At 44.5% G+C, this 24,611-nt stretch overlaps 1 protein-coding gene across 1 annotated transcript in view; it reads left to right on the top strand.

Annotated features, from left to right (window-relative positions):
• Positions 1-23,391, top strand: part of LOC126484712 (cytochrome P450 6k1-like) — a 55,373-nt gene extending 31,982 nt beyond the window's left edge. The window contains exons 4-7 of the mRNA XM_050108307.1: positions 2,193-2,392; positions 10,948-11,169; positions 13,397-13,648; positions 23,122-23,391. Of these exons, the coding sequence (XP_049964264.1) occupies positions 2,193-2,392; positions 10,948-11,169; positions 13,397-13,648; positions 23,122-23,279 (832 nt within the window). The 3' untranslated portion in view covers positions 23,280-23,391. The remainder of the gene's footprint in view (positions 1-2,192; positions 2,393-10,947; positions 11,170-13,396; positions 13,649-23,121) is intronic.
• Positions 23,392-24,611: the final 1,220 nt, after the last annotated feature.

Genomic DNA, 24,611 nt, shown 5'->3' with positions numbered 1-24,611 from the left:
TACAAATCAATGAACTCAACTGTTCTATACTTTGTGGTTAACATCATGTAGTCATTGAATATATCAGGAGAGTGAAACAAGCACCTTTCACTCATTTTACCATTTCGTGCGCTCTTAGAATATGACCGTATTGATGTTCGGTGGGGTTCCTTACTTCAAATCTTTGTTCAACTATATGTGGTTGGTCACTTTGGTGCGCTAACTTCTTTGAGACGAGAGTTATGCAGAGATTAAGTTATCTCTGGCGATTACCTCCATGGGCATCTCTGACTGGAAGGTGTCGTACTTTCTTATCCATCTTCTGGGGCTTCGTCAAATTCGCATCGCCCGATGTGCAGCGGGACGGAGTGCTATGTTGTTGCAATACCGTGCTCAGAGCCGATTTACCTTCCTCATTTCGTTCTTTCTGGTTACAAGTCACTAATTGTTCTTCGACAGTGGTTCTGCTAAAACTGTGTTGAAACAAACAGCCGCAATCTTGGGGCGTAACTGTGGAATGATCAGAACATGGCCGTCAAGCCGCCCTGGTGTTGCAGTTATTGCTTTTCTGTTCTGATGATTTTGTCTCACCACGGACAAGGCATGGCTGACGCCATTAACTTAACGACCGAGAACGGAGGCGTTTGCGTAGAGTTGTAGTGCTAACAAGAAAAAAAAAGGAAAGAAAAAAAAAACAAGTCGGCATGGAAATAACCGCAGAAATCAACGTAGGACGTACAACGAACGTATTCGTTAGGACAGCCCAGTGAAAAGTGGCGGCAGACAACCGACGCGAGTGTCTTTGCCAACAGCAGGACATCGCCTGCAGCTCCTCTCCTGGGCCTGTGACCATATCGGTTGGACCCTAGACGACTGGCAAACCGTGGCCCTGTCAGATGAGTCCCGATGTTAGTTGCTGAAATCTGATGATAGGGTTCAAGTGTGGCTCACTCCCCACAAAGCCATGGTCCCAAGCTGTCAATAATGCACTGTGCAAGCTGGCGGTGGCTTCGTAATGATATGGACTATGTTTATATTGAATGGACCGAGTTCTCTGGTCAAACTGATCCAATCACTGACTGACAGTGGTTATGTTTGGCAACTTGGAGACCATTTTCAGCCATTCACGGACTTCATGCTAACAAACAACGAAGAAATTTTGATGGATGATAATCTGCCATGTCACCAGGACACAACTGTTGGCGATTGGTTTGAAGAACGTTCTGGACTGTTCGATCAAATGTTATGGCTACCTATCGAACTTTTATGGGACACAATCGAGAGGTCAGTTCGTGCAGAAAATCCTTCACTGGCAACACCTTCGCAGTTATCGACGGCTATAGAGGCTGAATGGTCAATTTTCAATTTCCTCCTTACATAATTTTCATGTATGAAGTCACGTTCATCTGGGGCAGAATGCTCAACGGATGCAGTAGTTATATGTCTCCACTGGTCTCGTCGTCCATGGGTGTTTAAAGCCTACTTTTCCTTTAGCGTCCTTCGCAACAGAATATCATATACATCCTCTGAGTACGTTTGCCATTCTTCCTGGTGATGCATTTTTGATGGCCAGTAATGTATTAACAGATCACTAAACTGGCACATGACTTCACCATAACCGACCATGAAGTCTCAAACAGCCGACGTTTGTTTATAGTTATCGGCATTACCTGAACACTATCAACAGAAATCTGCTTGGATTGCGTCCATCTGGCGATTAGACTTTTCTTGACCCCACACTATGGAACAAATGGATATGGACTTGCTAGCAGTCATGTGCCAGCACACATCGTTCTTCCTGCTTCCTGCCACTGTACTAGGAATGGTTCACAGTCTTTTCTCGCTTCTTGTTAACCTTCACAAACTAAGTAACGAGTCTCTTACATTGGCCACTGTGTATAAAATGTGGGACATGTTAGGTAAGTAATCTCCTTCCACAGTGGAATAGATGGAATTGATGTTAGAATAGTTGCTTTAAGCCGGCCGGAGTGGCCGAGAGTTAAAGGCGCTTCAGTCCGGAACCGCGCGACCGCTACGGTCGCAGGTGCGAATCCTGCCTCGGACATGGACTTGTGTGGTGTCCTTAGGTTAGTTAGGTTCAAGTAGTTCTAAGTTCTAGGGGATTGATGACCTCAGAAGTTAAGTCCCATAGTGCTCAGAGCCATTTGAATTTTTTTTGCTTTAATAATAAATAAATTATATTTCTTTTCTAGAATCAAGGGAGGAGGATCGGATGTCAGCAAATATTTCCAGCAGATGGTTGCAGACACTGTCGCTTACAGAGAGAAGAACAACCTTAGAAGGAAAGACTTCATGGACCTTCTCATTCAGCTCAAAAACAAGGGTTACGTCGACCCTGACAAAGGAGAGACAGTGGAGAATGGACAGCAGAAAGGAGTAGGCACCACCGACAGTAAGTTCCTCTTCTTCTTTTTCTCGTTAGTGTTTACCTACACACACGCAGTGCCCTCTCTTTCTGAGGGCCTTCTTCTTTTTGTGCCTTTGTCCCGATCGGCGCAGGGTCAGCACATCCACATCCACATATCCTTCCTGCCATCATACCATTAGCCCTCCAAGACGAAATATTTGCTCCTCAACTGTCTGTTTGTAGTGATGTTCACATAAAAGTGAGCAACGTTTTCTAAATGTTTGCGAATCGTATAACTGAGGTGGCAATTGGGTACCAGCCCGTTATTCACCTAGACGAATGAGGGAAACCGCAAAAAAGAACCACATCCAGGCTCCCCAGCACACCGACCCTCATCATTAATCCGCCAGGCAGAAACGATCCGGGACCGCCGCACCTCCTATCCTGGTATCAACGCCATAACGTGCATGGCTATCCGGACGGGTGGTCTCTGCCTGACGGTACAAAGACTTCGTTACATGACAGTAACTTCATCATATTCTCTGTGTGTCTACGAATCACATAACTACTGATTATGTCTTCTATTGTTTGTGAGTCGTGATTCTGTAGTGTGTATGAAAAGGTCAGTGAAATAAAGAGATAACCCTAAACCCTCAATTTAGTAATAATTAGGGTCGTTGCGTTATCTATTGTGGTTTCGAATGCAGGACATGCTAGTAATCAGTACCACCATAAATTACTGCCTACTAGGTAAATTGTTTTGTCTTACTGTATTTATGATCTTGACTTTGAATGTAACCAGACATATAACATGCAGAAAAGCAACATACTTTCTTGTGGGTTAGTACTTCCTTTTGCTGACCCCTCCCTATATGGAACCAGTTTAGCATTCAGTTTAACTAAAATTAAACTCCGTCCGATCAGGCCTTGGAAGGCCCAACGGTACCGTCCGGCCACCGTGTCATCCTCAGACAACAGGCGTCACTGGATGCGGATATGGAAGGGTATGTGGTCAGCACACCGCTCTCCCGGCCGTATGTCAGTTTACGAGACTAGAGCCGCTACTTCTCAATTAAGTAGCTCCTCAGTTTGCCTCACAAAGGCTGAGTGCATCCCGCTTGCCAGACCCTATGGTCACCCATTCAAGTGGTGGCCCAGTCCGACAGCGTTTAACTTCGGTGATCTGACGGGAACCGGTGTTACCACGGTGGCAAGGCCGTTGCCGTTCGGTTTAACACTTGTAGGAGCCCTCCTGTAGCAATAAGCGGACATCCCAGAATATCAGCTCAACTGTTGTTAATGGGTCGTTAATTCTCTCATGGCTCCGCGCACCTTGCAACCTCCCCAATATATTTGTATCTCAATTAGAATTATATTAATACCGTCAGCTGCTGACGGGCGTTGATATATATCAATGGGGACAGAACAAAATGTGTGCCCCGACCGGGACTCGAACCCGGGATCTCCTGCTTACAAGGTAGACGCTCTATCCATCCTTTTTTTTATTTTTTTTTTCTCAATACAATGTCAGGCTTACCACCTTTGCTGACATACTGACATACGACTCGTACATTTTGTTGTACTACCGCATAAGTAGTGTCTACAATGTCCATATGTTGACAAATAGTGCCTAATTAGAAAACTGTGTAATTAAGGAAATGAATAAAACTGAAAATGCCGAAATGAAAGACATGAAGACATTGCGGAAAGTACAAATGCAAAAGAAACATGCTCCTGTAGCAATGAAATGAAATTCGTGTCGGGGGCGACACCTGCTCACGACCTGACGTTCGATATAGCAAGAGAGCCATCTGTCGACTCGTTCTCCAGACGTTGGTGTAAGACTGGGTCGTCTTCTCGAAATTAACTAAGGGTCCGTAAGTGTGATCGATGTCTATCTCGGCTTCTTCGTATGTCTCATCTCTCACCCGTCACACCCCATCTGGCCGGCGGGTCGGTAAATGTAAGTCGCAAGTAATTAGCGAAGTCTTGCCCATATTTCTTATGCTGTTGCAGCTTCGTGTGTCAATCCAGGAGAAAATGCCAAAAATCAATTTTGTCCTTTTCCGATTCGTTATACACGTTGCCCGCCACCATTCCCCGTACCCATGTCACTGCATTGGTTTTTTGGACCGGAAAAGAAGATTATTGGGGGAACAAAAGTGTGTCTGGTGAAATTGTGTGAGGGACGGAGCGTAACAGGAACGCCAATATCTGTTGTGCCAAGTGCCACACTGGAGCCGTTCCACCATATGCTAAACGATGTTCATCAGTGTCCACTGTTGCGCAGCCTAAACATAGTGGAGTGTCTGCCAAAAGAATCGCATGCCGCCGTTGATTGGTTGCGAACTTCCTATTTACCACCACATGCCATGTTGAGCGTACCGACGTTGGGAGGTAAACGTTCCGTATAACGCGCCATATCTGTCACCAGTTCTTGTCTGGGTACTTCTTTTCCAGGGTATTCCTGGGACACCAGCGCAGTAAGAGTTGGTATACATCTCGCGTCGTCGGTAGTCGTGTTGTTGGGAAGGAATCTCTGACATAGCTAAGCTCCAAAAAAAAAAAAGACTTGAAATGTGACAGCTTCGGTGAAATATGGCCCACATTGACTGGGGGCAGCATTGAAGTGGGCGCTAGGACATCGGCCAACGCACCCGAGATATTGCGAAATTGACCGCGCCAATGTCGGAAAATCGTACTGACGAATAACGCCCGTGCCTTTTCATATACGTTCACTAGACCAAGTCAACCCTCTCCAGGTGGTAGCGTAAGTGTTGTGTATTGGATCTTAAACAGGTGTCCCACACTCACGTAGGTTCCGAAAGTTGCTTGTATCCGTGATGCCATTGTGCGCGTTAAAGGCAGGACATGCGCCACGTGAGTGAGTCTCGGTGCTAGGTATACGTTAAAATAGGTCACCCTCTGAATCATATCCAACGATCTTAATATCTGTAACAGCACCATTGTCCGCATCAGCTTCAATATGCGTCGGTAGTTTTCCGCTCCTGTCCGCTGCACATCCGTGTGGAACGTAATACCTAGGCATTTTATGGTCTTAACTAACATGAGCGGGCCTTCCTCCCCCGGTTGTAATCCTCTACCGACATTCATGCAACGTGATTTCTGTAGATTAAGCACGCTTCCTGCCGCCATCCCGTATCGCTGTATCCATGCCAACGCCGTACGTACTTCTTCGCCTGTCCGTGCCACCAGCATCACATCGTCAGCATAAGCGCGGCAATGAAAGGTCAGTTGTGGCAACGGCACTTCATCCAACCGTCTTCGGAGACCATATAGACTGGGTTCCAAAGCCATGGCATACAAAAGTATCGAAAGGGGGCAATCTTGACGAACTGACCTTGAAATAACAATGCAGTCAGTGCCCCGTCCATTCACCGAGACCTTTGATCACACGCCGTGTAACAGTCGCATGATCACTAGAATGAAGGCCTGTGGGATTCCCAGTCTGCCCATCACCGCATGCAAAAAGGTATGATCCACTCTGTCGAACGTATTCTCGAAGTCAATAGCGACGAGTGCCCCACGCACTCGGCATGCCGCTGCTAATGCGATGATATCTCGGTAGTCACCGAGCGCCGTATGTACGTTACTCTTGCCGCCGAGGCAAGTTTGATCTATGAGGAGTCTATCAGAAATTGAAGACCGCAGGCGAGCCCCAAGGATGCGCGCGAAAATCTTATAGTCGCAGTTCAAGAGAGTGAGTGGTCTATAATCTCCTGGCCTTCTGCCACCGCGTGGTTTGGGTATTGGGATGATGATACCCTCCGTGAATTCGGCAGGTGTCTCAGTCTGCGGTAACAGGAGTTCGTTGTACATCTGAATCCAGGTCCGTCCCATGAGGTATGTAAAGGCGCGGTAAAATTCAATTGGGAAGCCGTCCTGTCCTGGAGACTTGTTCGGAGCCCCCCTGGCAATTGCATCCATCAGCTCGTCCTCTGTTATCGCTGTGATGAAAGTCTCTGCATCCAGTGGTGGTCCTCTATCTGGCATTTCCGAGAAGATAACATGTAGTGCCTCGTGGTTCACTTATACAGCTCCATATAACTGGCGGAAATAGTCAGTAAACACATGCGCAATATCACGCTGGTGCACAACTTGCAGGCCAGTTTCAGAGATTAGTTCCCTGATCAATGTCCTGCGTCGCTGTTGGCGTTCACGTACTACGTGGTGCATGGAGGGCGTTTCGGCAGCAGCTGTGTCCGCCAATCTCGCCCGGACCATTATACCTTCCATTCTTAGTCTCGTCAGCTGTAATAACTTGGCTTTTATCCTGCGCATGGCCGTGTGCCTTTCCGGCGATGGTTGTTGGATCATCAGCTCTCTCAGAGCTGTAAAATAAAAATCAGCCGTCGTGCGGTTCCACTGCGATTTGTCCTGCCCGTATCGTATCAACGTTCTCCGTAACGTTGGTTTTGCGCATTTAATCCACCACTGGAGAACCGAGGTGTATGCTCGTTGGCGGCAAACGCAGGTCTCCCAGGCCGCCTCTATCGTCCGGCGACATTCAGTGTCACGTAAGAGTGCACAATTCATTTTCCAGTGACCCTTACTCCGCCATATCTTCTGACGCGTTAGTGAAATCGTACAGACGTACGCCATATGATCCGTAAAAGCCGCTGGCCAGATTTCGGCATCCAGTATCGCCGTCCGTAGAGCTCGTGTCACATACACTCTATCAAGTCTACTCGCCGAATGTCCCGCTACAAACGTATAACCCGGTCTGTCGCCGTGCAGCAGTTCCCAGGTATCCAGAAGCGCCATTTCGGTAATCAACGCACGCAGTTCCATGCAGGGCACATAATGAGTTACTTGGTCCTTTTTGTCGACGACACAATTAAAGTCGCCGCCCACTATATAGTTGTCATAGCGTCCAGCGAACAACGGTGCTATCTCTTCGGTGTAAAAGGTCGCCCTTTCTCTGCGTTTTGTGGAGCCAGATGGCGCGTATAAATTGATGAAACGAACGCCGTCGACAGTGATCGCTATGCCACGTGCCGAAGGGAGAGACATGACATCCTCCAGTCCCATTCCTTCCCTGGTGACAATCGCCACACCACATCCATTTTCATCGTGCACTGAATAATGTGCCTCGTAGCCGTAGAACTCTGGCGGCGATGTGAAACGCACTTCTTGTAGGAGTACAATATCCACGTCCGCAGCGCGTAACATATCTTTCAGCATTTGAATTTTAAGCGGTGTCCGAATGCCATTAATGTTTATCGTGGCAATGTGGTACGCCTGGCGTGTGTTCATCAGTTGTAGGGCGGTGTCATTAAGCGTCTATCTGCATGCCCGGCGCTCCTCACCACACTAAGTTGTTCAATATTTCCCGACCCCTCCCGGCCTCTGGCCAGGACTATTCTCAATCATCGCGTTCGTATTTTCATTCTGTTCCTGTTGGTCCATTTCTTGCGCCCAGTCCCCCAGCATATTTCCGGAACTGGTCGACGGATGGGAGGCAACGTCGTCACCGCTCTGATATTGGACAGTTGTCATCTCCACTTCTGCCTTCCGGTCACCAGAAAGAGAGTTCAAGTTATCGTCGCTGTGTAATTCCTGCATCGTCATCTCGGTATCTGTTGAATCCACTGGTCTCAGGTCGATACTGTCGTTGTCGTCCACTGTCCCCTCGGGACTATGGCTATCGTCAGCAGAAGTCAGTCGACGCTTCTTTCTTCTCTTCGGCGGACGCTGTTTCCGTTGCCTTGCTTCCGCATCGGATGTTTGGGTTGCGTATCCTCCGTCCTGGTCCTGGCCTATCACGCTCTCGGTGGAAGCACTGGCAGCCACCACGGATGATCCTGTAGCGGCCGTCAGCTGCATCTCTTGTGTGGTGTCCTGTGTCTGCTGTGGTGGATCCGGTGGTCGGAGTTCCAATCCGTTGGTGTCCATGTTCTGTATAGAGGGCAGCTGCTGGTTCCCATCGGAAATCTCCCTCACATCGCCTCTCAGGGCTTCCACAAAGGTCAACGGTAAGACAGTCATTGTTGTGGCGCCTGAACGTCAGCCCGTAGCGTTTGCACTAAACGTCGCTGGAGGCATTCCGAGCGGACGTGACCTTCTTTCCCGCACCCCGAGCAAGTGCGAGGTTGCCCATCATAGATTATAATCGCTCGACAACCTCCTATGTGCAAATAAGAGGGGATGCGCTTTCGCAGTTCTATCCGTATTTGTCTCACTGCATTTAAAACGGGGTACGTGGTAAAACTCGTCCATTTTTCGGCCACATGGGATAGAACTGTACCGTATGGTCTAAAGGGGTCGGTAACAAGTTCAGGCGGGACCTCAAACGGAAGTTCGAAGACTCGTATAGTGCGGATCCCCATTCCCGCGTGATCGACTGTAACCGCACCAACATTCCCGTCTGCATGACAGAAATGATACCCGTTCGGTGATCGTTGTAGAAGTCTTTCGCAAGCAGCCTCGTCAACAAGCTTGACATAGACGACGCTAGAAACGATCGATAAATTGATTCCCACAATTTCCTGTGGATCGAATTTTACCTCTTCTCTTAAGAAACGTTCAATCTCGTGTGCCTTTGGTCGTGTGTAGTCGTTCGCAAAACTGAACTTCAAAGTCGTTTTTCTGTACGAGTGTGCCATCTCGTTCTTGACTCACAACACCGCACACGCGAAGCTGCTCCGGCGCAAACAAACAGGCGCGCGCACCACAGCGCGGCCGGCAGGCAACACGGTCCGCACTGTGTCACTGCCGAAGGCAGACTGCATCCCGCTTGCCAGACCGTATGGTCACCCATCCAAGTGGTGGCCCAGCCCGACAGCGTTTAAATTCGGTGATCTGACAGGAACCGGTGTTACCACGGTGACAATGCCGTTGCCGTTCGGTTTAACACTTGTAGGAACCCTCCTATAGCAATAAGCAGACATCCCAGAATATCAGCTCAACTATTGTTAATGGGTCGTTAATTCTCTCATGGCTCCGCGCACCTTGCAACCTCCCCAATATATTTGTATCTCAATTACAATTATATTAATACCGTCAGCTGCTGACAGGCGTTGATATATATCAATGGGGACAGAACAAAATGTGTGCCCCGACCAGGACTCGAACCCCATGTGTCTGCTATGAAAGCAGGAGATCCCGGGTTCGAGTCCCGCTTGGTGCACACATTTTCAACTGTCCCCGTTGACTTACGTCAACGCCTGTATGCAGCTAGGGGTATTCATTTCATTGTAATTTCATTCTAACAAGCTGCATGGTCACTGATGGTATCTGTTCTTTCGGAAATGTACGAAAGATCAGATACCACCTTCATATACATATAGATTACAGAATGATTATAGTATCACCATCATAAAACTCGCACAAGGCCCACAAAGAAAAAATGAGTAAAATGAGACCTCGTACTGAGGCATACACAGTTGTTTTCCCCCGCTCAATTTGCGAGTGGAACATGGAAGGAAAAGACAAGCATTGGTACAAAGTACCCTCTGCTCTATACCATACAAAGCTTACAGACTATGTACGACGGTCGTTCAATAATTAACGCCCCACATTTTTTTCGCAGAACATATTTATTATTACGAGTCAGAATTTGGTGAGAATATACATCAACATATCTCGTCCATGTCCTATTTTTCTACGTAATCTCCATCACGTTCTATGGCAGTACGCCATCGTTGTGGAAGAGCATGTATTGCCTGCTGGTAAAAGATCTTGTCCGGTAGGCATAGCCGTGTTTTCACTGCATGACTGACATTCTCGTCATCTTCAAAGTGTAGAGACAATTGTCGAATTGTGACTCGCCGGTCGATGCGAATAATGGCATCCGCACGATTCAGCATGTCTGGAGCAGTGGCTGTGACAGGACGTCCCGAGCGCAGCTGATAATGGAGCTCTGTTTCTGCATTTCTTGATTCTGCAACTCTCTTTAGCCATCGCCCAGCTATACTCCGATCAACTGCAGCATCGCCATACACAGCGCCCAAACGTCTTTGGATGTTCAGCACGGTTTCTTTTTCTGCTCACAAGAATTCAATAACAGCACGCTGCTTGTCACGTGAGTCGTATGTAGACGTCATTTTGACGCTGTAATACAGCTCTCCCACCTGCCAGAACGGTTCAGAACTTCACCAGCGCACAGACGTCAAATGTGAAGCAGCAACAAGGACGTTTGTGTATGCATATTAATGGCTTTTTAAGAAAGTTTAGGGCATTACTTATTGAACGACCCTCGTATGTAGATACAGAGAAAGAAAAGCCTTTACAATCAGACAGCTGAAGCTACTACTTAGTGTCTCGCTGCCAACAATGCCAAATGACTACCCCATTCTTTATGGCTGAACACGTATTTCAAAGAAATTGTGCAAGTTTCAAGGGACTAATGAGAAGTAATGAAACAACTGATACATTTACTACCTCGCTGGCAGCGCTAGCATGTCTGATTTGGTTAACTAAATATGGTGAAGGCTACAATTTGAGACTCCAAAAACATTCCTTTTTGTTTTGGTACACAGTCTTCGACAATGAAAGTATTATATAATTCAATGATATTCCCTTTCACATTTCACGTTTTAGTCTTTTGTGACTTTTAACTTTCTTTTACCTTTGTATAGAGTTGTCGATGGAAGACATGGCAGCGCAGGCGTTCGTCTTCTTCGCTGCAGGCTTCGAGACTTCTTCAACAGCGACGAGCTTCACGCTTCACGAATTGGCGCTCAACCCTGACATACAGAGCAAGCTGCACGATGAAATTGACGCCGTGCTCGAGGAAAACGGCGGTGAAATTTCCTACGACGCCATCGGCAAAATGACTTACCTCGACAAGGTTATATCTGGTAAGGAAAATCTGTCTTCAGTTTCAATTGGCTTGCTGTGCGAACCTTCCACATCATGGACTGTCATCATACACGTTAGGAGAGTCAATGGGTTCACCCACACACTTATTAGATGGCGGAAGACGGAAGGAATAAATATCACTAATTAAAATTCTGCGAACATGGAATTCCTTGGAGACTGTACTTTAACTCCCATTGAAATTCTTGAGGAAGGGTTTCACCTTTGTTCTTGTTCGAGGAAGCATCCCGGCCCCAAATTAAACGGATTAAGAGAAACAATAGAAGCTGATTTCAATAAACTGTCGAGATTTTCGAATTTACGGCTTAGTTAATCTAAGGAAAGTGGTGGTTACGATTGAGAGTGTGCTCGACCCATCTGAGAAAGTCAGCTAAGGCAGCTGCCGAATTTGGTTACGATTCAGACTGTGTTCGACCCAGCTAAGAGCTCAGCTAAAGAAGCTGCGGAAATTTTGCGTAAAATTACAGTAATTTGCGAAGCAATCCGGAAGTCTGAGAGTCTTCAGGACCCATATTTGTACTCTGCCTCTATCCACAGATTCGCAGCGCTCAGTGCTAAAATCCCGTATCGATTACAATTACAGTACCAACTACAAAAAACCGACCTTTTCGAAAATTTACATTTTTCAGGAAAGCGGAAGAACGTTGTAAATCGTTGTATGTAGTCGTGTTCTCAGTTATATTTTGACGGGCGTACCTAAAACATTACTATACTTTGTTCATCATAAGAATAAATCTGATGTAAAAAAAAACCACAAGCGCGATGATTGGTCAGCAACCGTACCTCTCGTACACTTAGTTCCGGTCTTGGAAGCTGGTCCAACTTATGTATTATTTATCTTATTGCTGTCACTGTAAGTGAAACTTTAAGATGTATTAACAGTCATCAACGTTTTTTCAATCATATGTTAGCTAAGTAATTTTTATTTAAAAATCGTGTGCAGCCACAGTCTCTGTACTGTTGTGCTCTGATTGTTAATACGTACTATGAAAATGGATGACTCTGCTTCGCCGGCCGGTGTGGCCGTGCGGTTTAGACGTTTCAGTCTGGAACCGCGTGAGCGCTACGGTCGCAGGTTCGAATCCTGCCTCGGGCATGGATGTGTGTGATGTCCATAGGTTAGTTAGGTTTAATTAGTTCTAAGTTCTAGGTGACTGATGACCTCCGAAGTTAAGTCGCATAGTGCTCAGAACCATTTGAGCCATTTGAACCATTTGACTCTGCTTCCTGGTGGATCTAGCACTTCTGACGTCGACCAGCAGGCTCCTACCATGCGGGTATACAGCCCCCCCCCCCCACCCACACGCGCCCCACAGTAAGGTGGCGTAAAGCCAGCGCATTGAACGGAGTGTTTTGGTTGGCAGGAGAGCCAACACCGTGTTACTAGAAGGAGGCCGAAAGGCACGCGTTTTAGCTCACGCAGGCTGGCGTGAGGTCTGGAAGAGGACAAGGAAATTAGAATTTAGAAAAACGGACGTAGCTGGTGGAACACTTAACATTAATCCGTTAATGAAGAACGTCGGTCTTGACCGTACATGATTCAATATCAATAATAACTGATAATGGCGCCTTGCTAGGTCGTAGCAAATGACGTAGCTGAAGGCTATGATAAACTATCGTCTCCGCAAATGAGAGCGTATTTTGTCAGTGAACCATCGCTAGCAAAGGCGGTTGTACAACTGGGGCGAGTGCTAGGAAGTCTCTCTAGACCTGTCATAGTGGCGACACGCGGGTCCGACGTATACTAACGGACCGCGGCCGATTTAAAGGCTACCACCTAGCAAGTGTGGTGTCTGGCGGTGACACCACACGGAGGTACGGAGATCATGTTGAAAAATACGGTTTCGTAGCGAAAGGAGTGGGGAACAGTTTGAATCTTGAACAAAACCAACCTGATTTCAGAAAGAGAGGGTGCTGCACTACTTATTGAACACCCTACGAACTTAATGATAATGATAGCCAATGAGTGCCAGCACCAATCGGAAGAAATTCATAAGTCTCTCTCGCCAACGCGACACTAACTTTGAAGGCTTGAGCTCTCGGCTAGTTCTCCGTCAGATGCTCAACTCCGCATAGGCCGGTGGTACTCGATTCGTAAGTAGCCGATTCGAGTACCTACCGCCCTCATGCTGTTCGTGATCACTTTCTCGAATCAGTTCAGCGCATTTCTGCCTTTCAATATTTATATTTTTTTCATTTCGGTTCCAGAGTCTCTCAGGAAACACCCCCCAGCAGCAGTACTGAACAGAGAGTGCAAGCAAGACTACAAGATTCCAGACAGCGACGTCGTTCTGGAGAAGGGAACTCCAGTAGTGCTGTCTGTGCTGGGCCTGCACCACGATCCCACGCATTTCCCTGACCCCGACCGCTTCGACCCTGAGAGGTTCTCCGAAGAGGCCAAAGCTAAGCGCCACCCCTATGTGTACCTGCCTTTCGGGGAGGGACCACGCATTTGCATAGGTGAGTACTTAGTCGTCTGATACCTGCATTAAGTTACATTGTCACCTCATGGTAGATCAGGCTGCCAGTATGACCATCTTATACCGACTTTCGTATGGCAGATCGTGTACTGTTGTGTTCTGTAATGCCGCTCGGTCTTTGGTCACAGAAAAGATGTGATTCACTGCCCGGGGCCAAACTTGTGGACTGTCTCAATAAGACTTTTGTTGCTATATACACCGCTTTCTTAGCTACCCTTACCTTACATCTTCATCCATACTCTGTGAAACTCTGTGAAATGCATGGCAGACGGTACTCTGTACCAGTTTCCAAAGCTTTTTCCTGTTTCATCCACGAACAGAATGCGGTAAGAATGACTACTTAAACGTTCTGTGAGTGCTGTAAATTAGTATAATTCTACACGAATCTTACAGGAGCAATTTTCAGGGGATTATAATGTATCCCCAAACTGATCACTTAAAGTTGGTTCTTGAAACTTAATAAGTGGGATAATTAACTGGATTTTAGAAAATCTGGGCAGTCGCAAACAAACAGGTATTAGTTGTTTTTTGTTATAAATAAGGAAATCGGGACAACTGTACAGATCGGTCTGTCAAATGAGCAACATGAAGCTAATGTTAGGAGACTAGGTGAAAAAGTTTTTGCTAAGATTGCAACAGGCAAAATGGAACGTAGAGAAGAAGTAAAACACATAGCGTTAAGTTTTTTAGGACTACTTTCACAAAAGATTGCAAACTTGTTCAAAAACCTTAACGTTCAGGTAGGATTCCAAACGGTTAACAATTTGGGGAACCTGTTGAGGCACGGTCTGGAATCCGTACAAAATAAGTTTTGTAAAACTGGAGTACATAAAATAAAGTGCGGATCATGTGAATGTTTTTACGTGGGACAAACAAGGCGAGAGTTCAAATCCTAGTTTAAAGAACATGGGTATGCTAGCGATAGTAGCGCATTACGTCCCCATTTGAACGATAAAAGCCATACTCAGGCAGAATTAGAAACTAGCATGACAGTCCTACACACAGAGAGGAAGGGGAACAATTGGGACATCTTGGAGGAATTTGAAATGGCTCGGAGCACTATGGGACTTGACATCTGAGGTCATCAGTCCCCTAGAACTTAGAACTACGTAAAGCTAACTAACCTAAGGACATCACACACATCCATGCCCGAGGCAGGATTCGAACCTGCGACCGTAGCGGTCGCGCGGTTCCAGACTGTAGCGCCTAGAACGGCGAATTTGAAATACGTGCATTCAGTCAAGTGGCTCCAGAACTATTAATCAAAGAACTAATCAGTAGTGGTAGGGAATGGTTTTTAGTCATTTTGACGATTTGTTGTGAGAGGCACGTAAAAACTATTATCACCCTCCTAACCACTTTTCTGAAATAGAGTATATAGACAACCACTTCTCCCTTTACTATTTTTCTTTGCGCTCTACAGTGATTAGCAAATACCACGTAAAAATATAACAAAAATATTTAAAAAGAATAAAAAAATTGAACCTTCAAATGTACAGTCCCTTCCCTATGTACCATTCTGATTAGTGAATCAAGACAAATTTTCTGAAATTTTGTAACGTTATTCTTTGAAGCTAAATAATTTTTTAATTGTTGAAAGGTACAATCTCGTGCCCAGGTATTACAGTGATGCTTCTTTTACTGAGATTAAATGTGAGCAGGCAACCACCGTCCCTTTACTATTTTTTTTACGTGCACACAAACTACATGTGTTTTTGTTGTTTTCAGTTTACTGCTGTAACGGGCAGTAAACATATTGGCATATGAACAACCGTAATAATAAATTATAGGGTGGGACAAATGTCTTCACATTTGACGTTTGACGAACAGTGCAGAAGTGTTATTACAAATCTAAACATTTCTTTTTGTAATTTTTGACAAGTCATGTCTATCCAAAACAAAATACTGTTTTATACAATTTTGTAATGTACTTTTCCAATTTAGACAAATCCTTTTGTAATCTTCGACAACTCATGCTTTTCCAAGACAAAACATTTCTTCTACAATTTTGTAATGTACTTGGTACTACTGCAATGTGTGTTTGCCAATGTGCAGGCACATAAGACATACTTTTACTTGTTATTGGTTACTGGTTTGACTTTTGATAAACATATCGGCATTTGCACAGCCGCAATGCCGTAAGGTGGTGCGCTCTTGCACCGAGTGGTTTCCATAGCAACTGCGAGCGCACTGAAGTAGAAGTATTCCGACCAACATTCCATTTTTCCAGGTTTAAATTATATGTCACACCTTTTGGTTCGTGAATGTATGATTAAGGAACAAACTGTCAAAGTTATTTCTGGTATGAAGTGGTATGTATTGGTCCTAACACTTTGTTCGATTTTGCACTTCCTTGTTAACATCTGGTGTTTTAAAAAATGTATAACTAATTATTTGTTGCAGTGTTTACACCAGGAAATCAGATGATGTGCAGAGCCAGAAACATATCAACTGGAATGTATGCATAAAAACACTAGAACCTGTTTGTATGCGACTACTCAGCTTTTCTAAAATCCATTTAATTATATTAATAATAAGCTGCCAATCAGTCATTGCACCACTTGAAAATCTTGCCAATATCTGACTGAATACTCGTGCATGTTTTTCAGAGAGTACTCTATAATGGATAATTGCATCATATATGAAAAGGCTGAGGTTTTTGTTAATATTTTCTGCAAGATCATTAATATACATCATGAACAATTTCATGATAATACCGCGATATTTAGATGCCTCTGACAGAAATATGGTAATATTGAGAGAAGATGTAATACACAGATAACATGTTTAGAGTCCAGAGTTCCATCAGACTACAGTGCACATGGGACAGATAATAACGTCAGTTGGACAATACATTTATGAAAGTGTCAGGTGACATAGCTAGGCTCAAAGTTTACAGCCAGTGCAATGTCCTCCGCTTCTCCACCCAATCATCCCACTTTTTAGCTGGACGCAGCCGGCCGCAGTGGCGGTTCTAGGTGCTTCAGTCCGGAACCGCGCTGCTGCGGTCGCAGGTCCCAATCCTGCCTCGGGCGTGGATGTGTGTGATGTCCTTAGGTTAGTTAGGTTTAAGTAGTTCTAAGTTCTAGGGGCTGGTGACCTCAAATGTTAAGTCCGATAGTGCTTAGAGCAATTTGAACCATTTAAATGTAGTACAGTTGCTAATAAGCTTGCTTTTCTTGCCGATCCAGACATTGAACATACCAGCCTAGATGCTAAAACCAGAAAAGATCAACCCACCAGTGTATCAACCGTTATGAAACTTCGCGATGGTATATAACATATCCCGTATGTTTTTTCCACCGTATACAAACTCTAGGGATTGATCGACGAGAGGATATGGAACAAAAAGGGCCAATGAACTTATGTCTGCAAATGCATGGTTTCCATGCGAGAGAACATTTATTCAGTCATACTTTGTTACAGAATATACACAGTATGGCCATCCGATAGCAGGGTGTGACTACGGCGAATGCCCGGTGAACGTTATCTGCCAGCGTGTGTAGCGCCAACAGCAAAATTCGGAGGCGGTGGTGTTATGGTGTGGTCGTGTTTTTCACGGAAGAGTCTTTTACGTGGCACTACCAGAGCACAGACCTACGTTGATGTTTTAAGCATCTTATTGCTTCCTACTGTTGAAGAGCAATTCAGGGACGGCGACTGAATCTTTCAACACGATCGAGCCTGGGTGGAAGGGTGGTGGGGAGTAGGGGGGGAATAGAATTCAACTCTGTTACCTTACCACCAACGTCATTGGCAGAAATAAGAACTGTCATTATATCACTACGGATTAAAACTTACTACCAGATATACTGAGGTAGCATTTTTTTTACTTCACTAAACACTGCAATATAAAAATTGCTTCTCTGTGTCACTGTTCTTCTATTTGCAAAGGTATCAAATACTGTAAAAATTTTGCGTTGAGAATCGTATCGTAACTTTTCTATTTCCATGAATAAATAATTTCTAGCATAAACCATGATTCAAAATTATCTGTCCTTTGCGTAATACTCTTTAAGCAAAAATTTTATCTGGAGAACACGAGTTATTTATGTGATAGGAAGCGTCGTAATTCAGTCTATTCTGCATGACACGGCTCGGTGATGTTGGCGTGTGTGGATTAAGAACGAAAAGGACTCTCTGTGGTTTTAATCAGATAAAGAAAATGCTGAGGAAACAGAGATTGTAACACTCTCGGTTCGAAAAAGTGCGCACAGATGTTGACAGCCAAAAATTAATAGAAATTCGTGCTCCCGCAGTGCGGTAAGCATACACCTTCCATCATTATACCTGGGAACGATCTTGCCAAGAACCCAAGAAAATTATGGTCCTGCGTAAAATCACTGAGCGGATCGATGGCTTCTGTCCACCCACTCGTCAACAAGTCTGGTTGTGAAAAATACAGCAAAAAGGAAGCTGAAGTTTTAAATTTCACGTTTAAGCTATCATTCCTGCAGGAGGATCATATAGACATAACGTCTTTTGACTGTCTTACAAACTCACGCATAGAGGACATGGAAATAGGTATCTGTGGCTTAGGGAAGCAGCCGAAAGTGTTGGAAACAAGTAAGTCATCAGGTCCGGGTGGATACCCAGTTCGGTTTTACAATGAGTGCTCCACTGCACTGGAGCCTTATTAAGCTTCCATCTATCGTGAATCTCTCCCCCCCTCCCAGCGCAAAGTCCAAAGCGAATGGACAAAAATGCAGCTGACTTCTGTGTATAAGAAAGGTAAAAGAACGGACCGCAGAGTTGCAGACCAATAACCTTAACATCGGTTTGCTGCAACACTCTTGAACACATTACGAGCTATAACGTAATAAATTTCCTTGGCACAGAAATGCATGTGGCCACAAATCAACGTGGTTTAAGAGAGCGTCGCTCCTGCTGGTATCCACATGCCCTTTTTTTCGCATGATATCCTACAAACAATGGATGAATGGCAACAGGCAGATTCTATTTTCCTAGATTTCCGGACAGCATCTGACACGGCGCCCCACTGCAGACGAAGGTCGGAGCATACAGTTGAGGTTCTCAGACACGTGAATTGCTCAAAGACGTTTTAAGTAATGGAACCCAGTTCGTTGTCCCTGAAGGCGACTGTTCACTAGAGACAAGGGCAGCGTGAGGAGTGCCCCAAGGACGCGTGGTAGGGGTGCTCTTATTCTCTGTATACATGAATAGTGATCTGACGGATTGGGTGGGCGGCAATTTACGGCTGTTTGCTGATGACGCAGTGGTGTACAAGATGGTGTAGTCGTTGAGTGACTGTAGGAGCATACAATATGACTTAGAATTTCTAATTGGTACAAGGAATAGAACATTGCTCTAAATGCATAAAAAAGGATGTACGTTAATTCGGATGCCAAGGGAAAATAATCTTCTACCGTTCGAATGAAGCATTAGTAGCGCGCTGCTTGACATATTCACATCGATTAAATACGTGGCCGTAACGTTGCAGAGCGATATGGAACGAGCACGTCAGGTTGGTAATAGGGAAGGCGAAGGTTCCACTTCGTTTTATTGGGAGAATTTTGGGGAGATGTAGCTAATCCACAAAGGAGACGGCGTATAGAAAGCTACTGCGACCCATTCTTCAGTACTGTTCGAGTGTTGTGGACCCCTACCAGGCCAGATTAAAGAAAGACGTCGAAGCAATTGAGAGGCACGCTGTTAGATGTGTTACGGTAGCTTTGGTCTGCAAGCAAGTGTTACGGAGGTGCTTCGTGAACTCAAATGGGAGTCCTGGAGGGAAGACCATGAACTTTTCGTGATGCAACATTCGGGAAATTTAGTTAGTAGGCGTTGAGACCGACCGCAGAATGATTCTGCTGCCGCCAACGTACATTTCGGGTAAGGACCACGAAGATGAGATGCGAGAAATTGGGGTTCGAGCGGAGGTTTCTAGACAGTCTTTTTCCCTCGTTCTGTTTGCGAATGGAACAAGAAATGAAATGACTAGTAAGTGGTACGTGGAACCCTCATCCATACATCGTACGGCGGCTTGTGTAGCATGTCTATAGATGTGGATGTAAATCAGTTTTTTGGGTGTGATTGAAGACATGGCTTTCCTTACAACTTCTGAAAGAATTACTATCTTTTGACTACATTTAACTACATGAAACGCTTTTTTGTCGTGTTTCATAAACGTTGTTATTATTCTACATCCTCGGTTCACAGAGAAAGCAACCAAGCACAGATAAACACGTCAACTTCTTAATCGACCGATCGTTGACTTAAAGTATAAAAATTATCTCTGTTGACAATTTTGCCGTAGTTACATTTGCATCCAAAACCAATAATTACGAATAAACATACACTGAAGTGGAGGTATGTGCAGAGAAATGAGACTTATTGTCATTATCTTTTTATAAAAGAGGCGCCCGGGTTCTCCTCGCATGTAGAGATTGTAACATTGTCGAAAAGGGTTGAATAATTGAACTTATTTTCCTCATTTAATAGTTAATGTGGGAATACAAACATCTGTTTTTCTAATTTATAATATTTTTAATCTTCACCCCCTTTCCCTCTACATCTCCTTCTACATCTACCACATACTTGTATTTTTGGTTTAAGCAGTGTTCGGCAAAGGATGAATCTGGCTTCTTTAATCTCTAGCTTCCATATTGTACTTTTAGTCTCTTACGGATTGGCTTTCCAGTCTGACCAGTATACGAGAGGACTAATACTCTTGGTAGATGATCTTATAAACCACACTTTTCAGTTAAGGCCGTTTTGTTTCCCTTTTGAATTAAAGAAACAGCTACCCAGCGTCTGTGGGATATATAAAGACAAAGAAAAACCCTTTGCCTTTAAAATTTAGCTCATTCTACTAGAAATTTTATCTGTAACAGTTAAATTACAAAATATCCTTTGCAGTCTATCTACAGTGCCCACTGGGTACTATAGTGATCTGGCTTGCTTTTACAAGTTTTGTAGAGAATTTTGTCAATAACGCTGAATTCAAATTCAGTATTTCTGGCTATTGTTTTTATTGTATTACGTCCCTGGTCATAGCCTTCCTGGGACAAATATTAAGAGGATGGCTTGTTTATCTACGGTTGGTTGCCATTTTGGGGTCAGTTGTGTACTAAAAATGGGCTTTCGGTTAGTTAATGCAACACACAATGTTTCTTCAAGAACCCACTGTTGAATCAATTAAATGATTGGCAGGTATGAACGAGCTACACTAGACTAGAGATAAAGAAAGCATTGTTTTCATACTGTGTCAACTCTGAATTACGTGAAACATTGCTACTTCATTTCGAATTACTATTATAACCTCGCCTGACAATTAAACGATAGCAAGTTAATTACCAAGCTATTGTGCTGTGAAGAAAGCAGCCTCTTTTACTTTTTACACATACATCCTCTACTCGCAAACACACAATTCTCGAACATTACAGAACACACCTACCTTCGTGCATGATGAAGTGTCTTGGCTGGCATGGTGTGTGACTCTTTGCTTCCGGCCTGGCCGGGGGTGTTGGGCTGCCTGGGCCACCAAGAGGGAGCTCGGAACCAGCCGATCTTCACCCTCCACTGGTCAGTACCCCAGTTGAAAAAGGATCCACCGCAGCCTTCTGTTGAAGTCATTCCATGTAAACACTAAAAACCAATACCGGTTTCTCGGTGGCGCATTTCAGCACCAGTTCTCAATTAATACAATTATAGTTTCTCAACTGATTGAGAAACCTCCATCTCTGATGCTAAAGTCACATTGTAGAACGAGCATATTAATGCAAAGTCATGATAATATCCTATCCCGCTGTTACTTCCGCGATTGTCACCTTGAGTTCCTCAGATGAAGCAAGCAGGTGACATTTAACATTTTGGTTTCATACTGAAACTCGAAACATTTTAAAATCGGAAACTGATACCTCTGGCTTCTGTGATGTCAGTAAATATCGCCAATGTTGTTAGAAAGAAAAGGAAAAAACGAGAGAGAGAGAGCAAAAGAAGGAAAACGGAGCCTAGCATATGCCTACATAGCACCAGCACATGACACCTTATCCGTGGATACTTATTCTGATATGCCTTGCGGACAAACAACAGTAACGTTTAGAGCTTACGTTTATAACAAGTCCAGGGAATTCATCGAGTAAATGTATGTATGTGTCAAAGTATACAAATGACCGCATTTTACTGTCTGAAACGTACACTATGTGATCAAAAGTATCCGGACACCTGACTGAAAATAACTTACAAGTTCGTGGTGCACTCCCTCGGTAATGCTGGAATTCAGTATGGTGTTAGGCCACCCTTAGCCTTTAATGACAGCATCCACTTTCGCAGGCGTACGTTCAATCAGGTGCTGGAAGTTTTCTCGGGGAACTGCAGCCCATTCTTCACGGAGTAATGCGCTGAGGAAATGTATCGATTTCGGTCGGTGAGGCCTGACACAAAATCGGCGTTCCAAAATATCTCAAAGGTGTTTTATACAATTCAGGTCAGGACTCTGTGCAGGCCAGTCCACCGCAGCGATGTTATTGTCGTGTAACCACTTCGCCACAGGCCTTGCATTATGAACAAGCGATCGTGTTGAAAGATTCAGTCGCCATCTCCGAATTGCTTAAAACATCAATGTAGGCCTGTGCTGTGATAGTGCCACGCAAAACAATAAGGGGTGCAAGCCCCCTCCATGAAAAACACGACCACACCATAACACCACCGCCTCCGAATTTACTGCTGGCACTACACACGCTGACAGATGACGTTTACCAGGCATTCGCCATACCCACACCCTGCCATCAGATGGCCACACTGTGCACAGTGATCCGTCACTCCACACAACGCTTCTCCACTGTTCCATCTCCCAATGTTTACGCTCCTTACACCAAGCGAGACGTCATTTGGCATTTACCAGCGTGACGTGTGGCTTATGAGCAGCCGCTCGACCATGAAATCAAAGTTTTCTCACCTCCCGCAGTGAATCCTGATGCAGTTTGGAATTCCTGTGTGATGGTCCGGATAGATGTCTGCCTATTACACATTACGACCTTCTTCAACTGTCAGCGGTCTCTGACAGTCAACAGACGAGGTCGGCCTGTACGCTTTTGTGCTGTACTTGTCCCTTCATGTTTCCACTTCACTATCACATCGGAAACAGTGGACCTAGGGATGTTTAAGAGTGTGGAAGTCTCGCGTACGGACGTATGACACAAGTGACACCCAATCACTTGACCACGTTCGAAGTCAGTGAGTTCAGTGGAACGCCCTATTCTTTTCTTTCACGATGTTGAATGACTACTGAGGTCGCTGATACGGAGTAACTGGCAGTAGGTGGTAGCACAATGCACCTAATATGAAAATCGTATGTTTTTGGGGGTGTTCGGATATTTTGATGACAGAACGATACAGAAAAGCAGTTTCTTTCTAATGAGGAGGCACAGTTTATGCTGATTTAAAATCACTCCCCCCAGCTCTATAATTTGATCTGTATACAAGTTTCAGGTATGCGGATGGGCCTGTTGCAAACCAAAGTGGGCCTCACGAACATCCTCTCTAAGTATAGCGTGCGAACCACGCAGAAGACAGTAGCAAACCATCCACGGTCTCCAGTCCTCATGGCTAAAAGTGGAATCCATCTTCAGTTTGTAAGGCGTTTCTAGGAGGACAACAAGGAAGAATGATCTTCACGAGCAAAGTGATCAGTATTGGTGCTTGAAATTGTAATAACTGTGTTCTGTGTTGTCTTTGTAATTAAGCATTGTAGGTCGTAGATAATCCTTACACAACAGCTTTACTCTATGAATTACTATTGCGTGAGATGCAGACAACTGACATTCAATATTGTACTTTTAGCACATTTTGTGCACTTATTTTTAATAAATAAACACACTACTACGTATTTCACTTAAACTGTAAGATGATGATTGCTACTGCAACTGCCCTTCGTAATATTCTCTAAAAGGGAAACCACAGTGGCCATCTAATGGTTACTTTATACAACTGGCTCCCAGTTGAGTACCTATCCCATAGATGACAATAGCGATGCTGAGATGCCTCTGTGGTATATAAATTGTACATCAGGAAGACAGATACCTATGCTTTCGTAAAAGAGCATTTTGAGGTGATTTTATGAAATAGACATTCAGACAAATGAAATAATCTGAATAACTTAACTGTTGTCTAAAATGTGTAGGATCTGAAGTTCGTATTTTCATACTTCCAAGAAGCAGTAATATTTCTGATGTTCTCAGTACCATGTGTGCTGAACTGTTGTTTTGCCAGCTGTGGGGCGGCGGGTGGAAAATTTTAATTTTTTTGTATTATTTGTTGCCGTTCTCAACACAAGCTCTCTAACTACGATGTTGGCAACCAGAACGTGATTACCAAAAACGTGATGCCTGTAATTAAATTTCACTGTGCCAACTCTGATGGAGAAATAAAGTTATTGATCATTGAAGTCCGTTACTCTGAGGATTTAGGATGTCTGGGATTCATAGTATATGCAGTTTACTATAACATTTTTCACTATATTCTGAAAATGATCAAGCGTAAAATTCCAGATAAATGTTTTATCAAGGAGTGCTACTGTCAGCTATTGTACTATCAGAGCTGTTCAGAGTCTACTGCGTAAATCGTATTATCACTAGATTACGAAACTGTTCAATAATCTTTATCGATGTAAATGTTCAAAGTGAATGCTCGCCAAAATTTGATGTTAATACTCATCAAACGCCACGCTAGTAATGATAGATGGTCTGTCCTACAGCGACACGTGAAAATCCAACACACGCAAACTGAGAATAAATCACTGGAGTCGTTCCGCAATTAACACTTTACCCCAATATGAACTCATTGTTACGTGCATACCGAGTTACGTAATACGGCATCCAAGGCTGTTCCTTGCAACGCGACGAGGCTTCCAACACTGAGTGCGCTCTGATACGAACCTAGAAGGGAACTGGGGCCTTACTCTAGCTCACAGAGCTCTTATT

The sequence above is a fragment of the Schistocerca serialis genome, chromosome 6 (assembly GCF_023864345.2).
Source record: "Schistocerca serialis cubense isolate TAMUIC-IGC-003099 chromosome 6, iqSchSeri2.2, whole genome shotgun sequence".
In the NCBI taxonomy this organism is placed as follows: Eukaryota; Metazoa; Arthropoda; class Insecta; order Orthoptera; family Acrididae; genus Schistocerca; species Schistocerca serialis.
Note: the sequence above shows the minus strand (reverse complement) of the source record. Positions and strands in the feature narration are given on the sequence as shown.